At 36.8% G+C, this 11,983-nt stretch overlaps 1 protein-coding gene across 1 annotated transcript in view; it reads right to left on the bottom strand.

Annotated features, from left to right (window-relative positions):
- B9d1 (B9 domain-containing protein 1) overlaps nt 1–11,983 on the bottom strand; it is a 37,950-nt gene that overhangs the window by 10,982 nt on the left and 14,985 nt on the right. The window contains exon 5 of the mRNA XM_035365648.2: nt 531–661. Within this exon, the coding sequence (XP_035221539.1) occupies nt 531–661 (131 nt within the window). The remainder of the gene's footprint in view (nt 1–530; nt 662–11,983) is intronic.

Below are 11,983 nucleotides of genomic sequence, written 5' to 3'. Positions count from 1 at the left end.
TTTAATCAGTAAAGTAGACTATACACCTATGGCTTTACAGTCACTATTTTGTACAACTAGTTGCAACTGTAACAAGAAAATATTTTATTTCCAGGTAAAGATAACTTATAATAAAAGTTATATTTCATGAATTTGCCAAAAATTTACTAAAAATAAATTACGTTCATTAAAAATATTAAAACTGTCATTCAATAAATTATACATATGATATTAACTTTATAAATAAAATACATTTTATTACACAAATATGAAATGTCATTAAGAGATCAAGAATGTTTTTTCTGGGTTGTTATTTTGACCAAATGAGGTTAAAACTGAGGGATATTTACATCACATATAAGAAAAGTCACAAAGAACCTATGCAGTTATCTCAGTCAATCACATGCTTTGAACAGATGAAAAAATACAATGCTCAGTAGTTTTGTTTACTTTGTCACTGGTGGGCAACCAAAGCAGGAACTGGGAATTTAAGCTATTATAATATTATTTCGCCAGGCATTTTACTAAAAAATATTAACCAATTTACTTACCATCTCTACCTTCACCCTGAGCAACAACACGTGGATCTATAAATTCAGGCCTTCGACCAATAAGCCAACTAGTGAATTTTTGTATCAATGATGATGATTCTGGAACAAACATTGGTATTCTTCGTCTGTGTCTATTTCCACATTAAAAAAAAAAAAAAAAAATCAAATTATATATCAAACACAAAATAGCTTCCACATGCATTAACATTATTTTCTGAAAGAGAAAAACAGAACAAAATTTGCTATTCTTTAGCTTCTGTTATGGCAATTTTTTTTTTTTTTTTTTTTTTTTTTTTTTTTCTAGTATGGAATACCGAAACATTAAAAGCAATTTTTATGATAGCATTTATATTCTATATATTAAATTTGAAATGTACAACAAAGCAAAATCTTTTCATATTATTAATACCAAAATAAAACTTACCTAATGAAACTTTTAACAGTATTAATTAATTTCATTGAGAAATAAGAATTGTTAAGAATTGTAAAAACATGGTAAAAAGGCCATATCATGAGAGTGGCAGTTTCCATTGTCAAGGAAACTAACTCTAGTGCACTCAGACAGGGCAGAGAAATTAGCATAAAAGCAGAGCATGGCTACAGAATGAATGGAAGGACCAATCAAGGGATAGACTTGGGACCGGTACAGAAGGGCATGTGTATGTATGATACGTGAATTAAGGGGGCAGTGGTGAACGGGTTTCATACATAGGCACTGTATACTCAGGAATTCAGTGAAAGCTATTGCACATTAATGAGCTTTCACCAAATTGAAAGGGGCTATTTTGGAGGTGCCAGAGTTCTCATTTGGAGTGGTATCATGCTTGATAGCCATAATGACTTCCGTATCTCCCAAGAAGTTTCAGTCACTGGTATCCGCTATCATAATGAGATTCTCTTGCCTCATGTGCATCTGTTTAGAGGCATTGTGGGTCCAGACTTCCTATTCATACAAACTAATGCTGCACCTCATCATACAATAGCTGTTGCAGAGCTCTTGGAGAGTCAAGATATTCAGTGCATGGATTAACTTGTAAGATTCCAAAACTTAAATCCTATAGAACATGTGTGAAACCTTCTTGGGAGATGCTTGGCGACATGTGACAAGCCATCAGCAGTGATTTTGTAACTGAAACTGGAGCTACAAAAAGAACTGGCCATGATGCTTCAACAGCTCCTTGACAGCCTTGTCCTCAGCATGGACAGACATTGTAATTTCTGCATCAATCAGTGAATCATCTAATCAGTCAGTGGTGATCACATTCCTTTCTTAAGACTGGATTTTTCTTGCCAGGTGTCTGCTACATGAATGTTTCTGCCTTCTCTCCATTGTGCTCAGAACTATCTTTTCAATAAAGTGTTTTTCATTACTTATTTTGATGGGTTTGGTCACTTGTCTGATATTTCCACATCTTGGGGAACTTATGGTGTCATCTGGGTCAATCTTCTGCATGATGTTACATTCAAAAACCTGTCTCGTATTTAAATTTTGCACACCATTGTGTTATGAATATCTTTTACCATTATTTAATAAATGTTTCAGCATTCTCAGCATTTTATAAACAATACAAGTTAAACTTCAACACGCATTCTTTTTCCCTTCAGAGTTTTTCTAGTTGGCGAGAAAGAAGCTAAAAACGCACTTTATATAGGTAATAATTTAGAAGTTGTTGACACAGCACAAAACATGACTTATACAACAGTAGAGCTTGGTGCATAAAAGATGTCAGTTCGAGTTGCCTACTTAACACTTTTTTTTTCCTTTGAGACACACATTCTTAACGAGCACCTCAAAAATAAATAAATAAATAAAAACGTAAACAATAAGGTAATCCTGATGCTCCAAACAATGAGCATCAAATTCAATTCTCAGATTTTGCAGGATAAATAATTCATTCACAATGTAGATACAGACAGCAATTAAAACTTCAGTGATAAAAGTGATGCTGAGGATGATGAAACAGTAATGGACAATGTGAAAATCATCCATGGTTGAAGACTTCAGTAGAAGCCATTCAATTTTTAGAGCAACATCCTGATACTTCTCCTGTGGATCTTTTGTTGACAGAAATATGGCATGATTATGCAGCAGCTGATAGAGTTATATGGTAATAGATCACAAAATAGGGTAATAGATTTTTTTCAAAAAAAGTATAATGTCTTACAAAAATGCATATAAGAAATCTCACAAAATTTCACAAGTTGTGTAAATTTTGATACAGTTTGTTTATTCCTTTTTTTGTGTGTGTGTTAATATTTATTGCCTTAAAATAATTGTGTGTGTGTGTGATTATGGCAAAGCCTCGAGGGCTATCTGCCTAAGAGGAGGGATGCCTTCGTGGAGGACTTTCTAAGGGAAACTGGCTCGTATACACGTTACACATGGGGAAAACCACGAAAACGCCTATGCAGCCAGCCCGTTCGCGGGATTCGAACCTCGGACCGAACTACCAGCGTTCAGCGACTTTACCGCTCGGCCGCTGGTGGGCTGCCTTAAAATAAAATTTTGTACAAATTATTTGTTTAACAAAGGACACCAATTTTATTTTTTATTGACTAATTAAAAATTTATTAAAATGTAACATAGTACTAAAGCATTTATTTTTAGAACCTCAAATAAACAATTTCAATGAAATTTGTAAGAAAAAACATTGGCATGATTTAAAATTTAGTCTTTATTAATTGAGTTTTCAAGTATCCAATTGTCATGTCCCAATTACCTCAGACAATCGAGATTCTATAGTATTACGAATGCACAAAATTTCATGCCAGACATATGCTTCCTCGTAATTGCTACCATTAAATTCAATATTTGTATTATAAAAATTTCATTTATAGTGCTAGGTATGCTAATAATATTTTAATTAATATCCAAAATGCTCATACTTTTGATTCTATAATTCACACAAAGAGATCAAACAGCAAACTCTTTAACCCGTTCAGGACCAGTGTCACTTTCCACTCCTACCAGCCCAGTGTCCCGTATACGCGACGCAATGATTCTGCTTCTATGAGCCCAGCGTCGTGTATACATGACATCAAAATGAAACGATTTATTTGAATTTTTAAAAGCCAGTTAATGGAGCTAAATGGTAATTGTTTTTACATGGGTTGATTTGTGGCGTTCCGACAGATACTTCAACTTCTATTCATGAGATGGCGCCACGTGTAAAATCCAGTTCTTAACCGGAGCAGCAAAGCGACGTCATTACTCACTCAGACTTCTCGTCAGACAACTGTACACGACAGTAGCATGAATTGTGTTCCAAGCTCAGCGTTGATCTCTGCAATGTAATTTAAATTGTAATTTAGTACTTAATATATTCTTTTGTTATAGGAGATTGCTAACTCTTATTTTCATTAATTATATCATGCATTAAGCACACGACCACCAAAAGTGGTGACCTTTTGACTGAGCCCGCTACTGACAATGAATTTTCAACGACCCTAAGCCACGTGCATCCAAGGCATTCTGAAGAACTGACTAAAAATAACAACGAATATGGACATTAAACGTATGCTACAATGTACCCCTTCAATTATTTCTAGAAGTATTGATATATATTGCTTGTGTTTTTTTTCAAAGTCGTGCATATCATCGCAAGGAGCTTCAGCAAATCATCAATGTGATCTGTTCCATTCCGCTGACTTCGCCAGTTGTGCAATAATTCTTCGATCATTCAACTTTTGTGACAAATGTGATACAATAGTGATTTTCGCTAAATGTGCTACATCAGTAATTTTTCTGCAACATGCTACGGCAAAATTCTTTCCTCAGTGTTCGAAAGCAGTGAATTTTTTTCCCCATGTGCTACAGGAGTGATTTCCATTTTCCTTCGAAAGTGCCTTAGCAGTGTGAAGTGGTGATTTTGTGTGTGCGCAATACAAAATGAACGCATCATTTTTTTTCTCATATAGGGGTTTCTTTTCAAATGCATTTCGGTAAAATATTATTTGTGTGTGTAATTGCTGACCCTGTCTTATTTGTGTGTGTATCGTTACGTAAATTTTTTCTGCACGGTTAAAATATTTATTGATATCATGGTAAAATATCAATAGTGTATCCTCATCCTACAATATTTGTGCTGTTAAGTGTTTATTAATTAAAGTGAAAATTATCTATCAGTATGCCCGACGATATTCCACCAGAGCCACAAATCACACGCCTTGCGGTGAAGCCACCGCCTTTCTGGAAAAATAATCCTTCATTGTGGTTCGCTCAGATCGAAGCACAATTTTCTATCGCTCGCATTAGTGAGGATTCTACAAAATTCAACCATGTAGTTGCAGCAATTGAGTCTGATATTCTGAATTCAGTGCATGACTTAATTCTCAAACCACCTGATTGTGATAAATACTCCAAACTGAAACAGCAGCTCATTGAAATCTATTCAGAAAGTGAATCTTCAAAAATATGTACTTTACTACAAGGACTTGAACTTGGAGATCAGCGACCTTCATACTTGCTGTCACGAATGCGTGATCTGGCAGGAAGCCATTTTAGTGACGACTTGTTGAAGTCACTATGGCTTTCGCGTCTCCCTAATAACATACAAATAATTCTTGCTGCTTCCAATGAAGATCTAACCCGTTTAGCAACAATGGCTGACAAAATTAATGAACTTGTTACTCCAGCTTATGTCAGTGCTGCTAATGCTGCACCTTCCAGTTCATCCCTCGAACAACAAGTGGCTGAATTTACCAAAAAAGTATCTGAACTCTCTACAAGTCTTCATGCTTCACGGAGATACAATCGATCAAATCAGGGCCCATGTAATAAATTTCGTGCCCGAAGCAGGAGTCGATCTCGTCACAATACTCGAACGCAGTACAAAGAACCCACAAGTGGCATATGTTTTTATCATATGAATTTTGGTGCTCAAGCTCGCAAGTGTTCCCCTCCATGCACTTTTGAACAAGCGGGAAACTAAATGGGCGGTTAAATGGGTGGACTTGTACTTCTGCTGGCCAACAGAATGTCCGCCACATCGACAGAATAGTACTGGCTGATCGTTCAACTCAGTTATGTTTTCTAGTAGATACTGGAGCTGACATATCAGTGCTCCCGAGAACTAAAACAAATGCTCACCAACTTAATAAACTTGTACTGTATGCAGCCAATGGTACCCAAATTGCAACTTACGGCACCAAACTATTGACACTTGATTTAAACTTGCGCCGGACTTTCAACTGGCCTTTTATTATTGCGGATGTAACTCAAGCAATTATTGGTGTCGACTTCTTGACACATTTCCACCTTCTAGTGGATGTCAAGAATAATTGCTTAATTGATGCTACAACTCAGCTGACATCACAGGGCCAAGCTTCTCACATATCGAACGTACCTACCAACATAAGTGTTGTATCGGGCAGCACACGTTTTCATCGGTTATTAGCAGAATTCCCTGACATTTTAAACCCATCCAAATCAGGGCAGCATACTCATCAGCCAGAAGTGTATCATCATATTGAAACACATGGCCCACCTGTGTTTTCCAAGCCTCGTCGTCTTTCTCCAGAGATGCTAAAAGCTGCTCGCAAAGAATTTGAATTCATGCTAGCACAGGGAACCATTCGCCCATCTAAAAGTCCATGGGCCAGTCCACTTCACATGGTTAAAAAGTGTAATGGTGACTGGCGGCCTTGTGGAAATTATCGTCAACTTAATGCCGTCACAGTCCCTGACAGATATCCAGTCCCACATATCCAAGACTGTACCCATCTTTTTCATGGAACAAACATATTTTCTACCCTCGATCTTGCCAGAGCATATCATCAGATCCCAGTGCATGCTGAAGATGTGCCCAAGACCGCAGTGACTAAACCATTTGGTCTCTTTGAGTACTTATATATGCCATTTGGCCTTCGCAATGCTGGCCAAACATTTCAGCGTTTCATACACCAAGTACTGTCTGGCCTCGATTTCTGCATCCCATATTTTGATGATATCCTGGTTGCATCTACAGATGCGGAAGAACATTTTCAACATCTGCGTCAGATTTTCACTCGCCTTAAAGATCACGGATTAAAACTAAATCCATCCAAATGTGTACTTGGTCAACCCTCAGTTTCCTTTCTTGGATGTCTTATCACCCAGAATGGAGTCAAACCTTTACCAGAAAGAGTCAAAGCAATTAACGACCTACCTCAGCCCAAAACCATCTCTGAACTGAAGCGTTTTCTAGCAATGTTAAATTTCTACCGACGCTTTCTGCCAAATGCCGCAAAAACACAAGCCTGCCTACACGAGTTTCTGAAGAATAGCAAAAAAAAAACGATCAACGAGCTGTCCCTTGGACTGAATCTGCATCTGCAGCATTCGTGCAATGCAAACACGATCTGGCAAATGCAGCCACACTTTCTTATCACTCATCTAGTGATCAGCTCTCTATAATGGTAGATGCATCCGACACGGCCATAGGAGCAGTGCTTCAAGCCCATACCACTAAAGGACTTTCCCCAATGGCATTCTTCTCCAGAAAACTTACTACTGCAGAAAGGAAATACAGCACATATGACAGGGAGCTACTTGCTGTGTACTGTGCTGTTAAATACTTCCAACACAACTTGGAAGGACACGACTTCATCATTTTCACCGATCATCGACCATTAACCTTCGCTTTTAGAAAAAACTCTGACTCATGTTCTCCTCGTCAGCTTCGACATCTGGATTTCATCACCCAGTTTAGTACAGATATCAGATATGTCTCTGGTACTGATAATTGTGTCGCTGATGCCTTGTCTTGGGTAAATAATATCAACCTCACTACCCCAGATTTCTCTGAAATTGTAAAAGCTCAATTGCATGATGAGGAACTCAAGAACCTAATCTCAAATCCACAAACCTCCCTTCAGTTACAACCGCTGCACATTGATCCAACGCTTAAAATTTATTGTGACATAGAGAACAATAGAATACGTCCCTATATTCCTGTCAATTTTAGACGTGAAGTGTTTAATGCCTTGCACAATTTGGCACATCCTGGAATCCGTGCCACCAAAAAGCTGATTGCAGACAGATTTGTCTGGCCAGCAATGAATCAAGACATCACAGAATGGACTCGTTCATGTATTAGATGTCAACGGTGTAAAGTATCCCATCACACTCACAGCCCCATTCAACAATTTAACCTTCCAGCAAGACGCTTTGATCATGTGCACTTAGACTTGGTTGGCCCATTGCCTCCTTCAAATGGTTACACTTACCTCCTCACTTGTATTGATCGGTACACAAGATGGCCTGAAGCCATTCCTATTGAAAATATATCCGCTGAAACTGTAGCTCGAGCATTCATCTCTCAGTGGCTTTCAAGATTTGGCATGCCTACCACCATCACTACTGACCAAGGCCGACAATTTCAATGTCACTTGTTCGCATCCCTCACCTTTCTTCTTGGCATTCGCCATATTCGCACAACACCATACCATCCATCTGGAAATGGAATGGTGGAACGCTTTCACCGATCTCTCAAACAAGGCCTGAAGTGCCACAGTACCACACACTGGACAGAAGCCTTATCCCTAGTCTTGCTTGGTCTTCGCACAGCATTCAAAGAAGACATTGGTAGCACTTGTGCTGAAATGTTATATGGTGCAACCCTCCATCTGCCAGGTGAATTCTTTCACCCAAAATCTACTCCAGTTATCGACCCTCCAACATTCCTTCAACGTTTACGTGAGACCATGAGCAATATCTCGCCAACCCCAGCATCTTCGCATAACCAGCCAAGCTATTTTGTATATCCTGCGCTTGAGACATCTTCGCACGTATTCGTGCGCAATGATACAATTAAGCCAACTTTAACACCTTCATATGATGGTCCATTCAAAGTTGTCAAACGTACACCGAAACATTTCACCATCATCTGCAATGGCAAACAATCAGTGATTGGAATCGATCATCTCAAACCAGCATTTCTAATGCAAGATCCAACAACTTCCTCATCAACATCACTCCCGGAAGAAAGCTTACATCCCGTTAAAGAGCAACCTAAAACTACCAGATCTGGAAGAAAGGTTAAATTTAACCCAAAGTACTTATAATGTACCGATGGTACTTGGGGGAGGGAGTACTGTGGCGTTCCGACAGATACTTCAACTTCTATTCATGAGATGGCGCCACATGCAAAATCCAGTTCTTAACCGGAGCAGCAAAGCAACATCATTACTCACTCAGACTTCTCGTCAGACAACTGTACGCGACGGTAGCATAAATTGTGTTCCGAGCTCAGCGTTGATCTCTGCGATGTAATTTAAATTGTAATTTAGTACTTAATATATTCTTTTGTTATAGGAGATTGTCTACTCTTATTTTCATTAATTATATCATGCATTAAGCACACGACCACCAAATATTCATACGGCATTTGACCTTCATGTACTGGCATTAGTTTCTGTTTTGAGAGAATTATTGAAATAAACAAACTGGAAATCACGGCTCTTTATAATTGTGCCTATGAATTAAAGCGGCACAGGCGTTTTTGTTTATTTCGTTAGGATTTTCTTTTTTCTTCTTCTTCTTCTTCTTTTTTTTTTTTTTTTTTTCCTATTTATTTTGAAACTTAACATAAGCTTTCTTGGTTAATTAAAAAATAACATTACAACATTATTACAGAAGGGGAAAGACTATCAGCTTTTTTGATGTGCAATGCGTCTTGCTTGCATTCCTCAGGAAAGAGCCACTGTTTTTGTTTTTCTTACTCGATTTAACAGGTCATTATATATAATGCCTTTAATCGTCATTATATACTTGTATAATGACACAGGCGTTATATTTTGGTATATAATGCATATTTAGGTATATAATGCATATTTAGGTATATAATGCATATTTACTTTACATATAATGTAATTATATGTAACGTATATATTGACGTGATCAGTAACGGATATCCCACCAGTGGGGGCCTTTCCTTGATCATATTCCGGTCAATACATACATGGACGCTGTTTTCAATTTAGAAAAACAGGAAATTTTCTAATATAAACCTGATGTCACACAGGGTTTGAGGATGAAATATTTCTGAGTGTCTTTTGAAGAAGTTTTGGGACATGCATTGGGGTTATATTCAATTTCATTCCATTAGGCATAGCTAAGAGATCTAACTTAAAAACTTAAAAAAATTGTCCAAAATCACCGGACAATTCACCTTTTCGTCTAACTGTTTCTAGTTTAACTGTTTCCGTAAGACAGTTTCCAAAAATTTACATTGACGGAAAAGGTAATAAAGGTAGGAGAAGATGCGCTGTGTGAGCTAAAACCAAGGAAAAGCGAAAGCAAATCACATATTTTGAGTGCGAAATATGGAATGTAGGACTGTGTGTCGATCCTTGTTTTGATTTATTTCACACACAGCAGAACTTTTAAATTGGAATTTAATTACCAACTAGTAATTCTTTTTTTTTTGGGGGGGGATTTGTGTGTATATATATATATATATATGTTTATAGTATTTATTTCTGCATGTATAGTTATGATTTTAGTATTTTGCCTGTTTAATTTATTTCTATTAATGTGATATTCTTTATATTAATACACATTAAAAACAAGTACATTAAATATGCATTTCAAAAATTGAAGTCATAATATCAAAATGCTGATTTTATATATAAATAAATATATATATATATATATTTTTTTTTTTTTTAATTAGGCTTAACTGCTGAAAATGTGCGGACCGGTGGCGATGATCTACTTCAGCGGGTCCGGTCCCTTGACTGCGCTTCATTCTCCCGGCACTAGTCCTCAAGGAGTTAAACTACAATCACATGAAATTTGCCAAACTTCCCTGTGATACAGTAATGGGTGACCAAAAGGGGTATTGCCTCTTTGGTTCAGCAGTCATATTGGGAGTCAAACTCTAAAGTGGTAAAAAAAAATATTAGTCGCAGTGAAGCTGTTTACTGAAGACTAATGCACTTTTCGTGTACAGATATTTTACCAAAAAATAACTCTATCATGACAGTACGCCATCAGTATCACATGCATTAGCAGTTGCGAGATATTAGCTTATCATCTAACCCTGATGTTATTAGGAAATGGATCCAAATGTTTGAAGTTACTGGTTCTACAGTGAAAATACATAAAACGGGCCCTTCACAGTCTGTAAGAAATGCAGCAAATAACAAACTTGTACAACAATCAGTCAGAGGGAATCTGATATTATCTCTATGAAAATGAACTCGGAAGACTAATGTTAAAAGATCATCTTTAAATAACATTTTGACCCTACTGCTGTGGCTGAGTTTAGAATATTGATTGGGCATGACTGCCTTGGTGCTCATTTGTTTCATTCTAATCTGACTGTCTCACCTTTATGTGCTTTGTGTGATTCTGGACAATGCTGCTCATCTGGATGTGTGCTCTGCACTTAAGAGTCTGGACTGTATTGTAAAGAAGTATTGGAGAGCTCGTTCCCTAATGACCCGATGGTCAATGGCCAGGCATTTGATAAATAAAAATAACATTTTGACTAAAGGAATGCATCTGCATGCCTACAAAATGCAAGTGGTACACGTTATATTGTAGGGATTCTGTCACTGAAATGATAGAACAGCCTGAAAATTTTAATAATATTTTATATTACCTAATTTTCATCTCAGCACCATGCAAATAAATAAAATTTCAAGTACTGGTCTGACAGTAATCCTTGCAGAAAACATAAATGTCCACTGCTCAGCCCCAAAGTTGTCATATGGCTGCTATGTCTTCTAATCGCATCATTAGACCATACTTTTCTTAGGATCAAACTGAATGAGATTTACCATTAATACTCAGCAATATTGTGCAAGATTGTCTAGTGCTGTCTCTGCAATAATTTCAAAGCTTTAATTTTTTTAATTTAATTAATTTTTTAAGCTTGGTTTCAGCAGAATAGTGTCACATGCCACATATCAAATCGGGCAATTAAAGCTGTTCAGCAACTATTTCCCAATAAAGTGATTTCAAAAAGAGGCAATATTAACTGCCCCCTTGGAGCTCCATTCCCTGAGGGATTAACTCAAATGTAAGATCTACAAGAATAATCCAAATGATGTGAATCAGTTAAAGGTAAATAGTTAGGTGCAAATAAGATTGATTTCAAAAGGAATATATACATATATAATCAAAAATCTTTGTTCTTGATTTGAAGAGTGTATACAATTCAATGGGCATCATTTAGACAATATTGTTTTCAGCTCATAAATGTTCATTGTCTATACATAAACATTTTCATAAATAAATGATCACAAAAATTTTTGAATTTTTATTTATATACAAATCATAGAGCTGATACCCTTTTTGGTCACCTGATATATGCAAATTTATTCAAATTAGTCAAAAATACAACATTAGATTGGCTGCAGATTTTGAATAAAACTCTATCAATTTTAAGAATGATCAGGCATGATTTTGAAAGCAACCAGACATAGATCATGGTCAGGAGCATCAGACTTCATGAGCAAAAACTCTT

This window comes from Stegodyphus dumicola, chromosome 9 (assembly GCF_044657685.1).
Source record: "Stegodyphus dumicola isolate Sdum_Otavi_A_Nest chromosome 9, ASM4465768v1".
Lineage (NCBI taxonomy): Eukaryota > Metazoa > Arthropoda > Arachnida > Araneae > Eresidae > Stegodyphus > Stegodyphus dumicola.
This window is presented reverse-complemented; position numbering and strand designations above follow the sequence as displayed.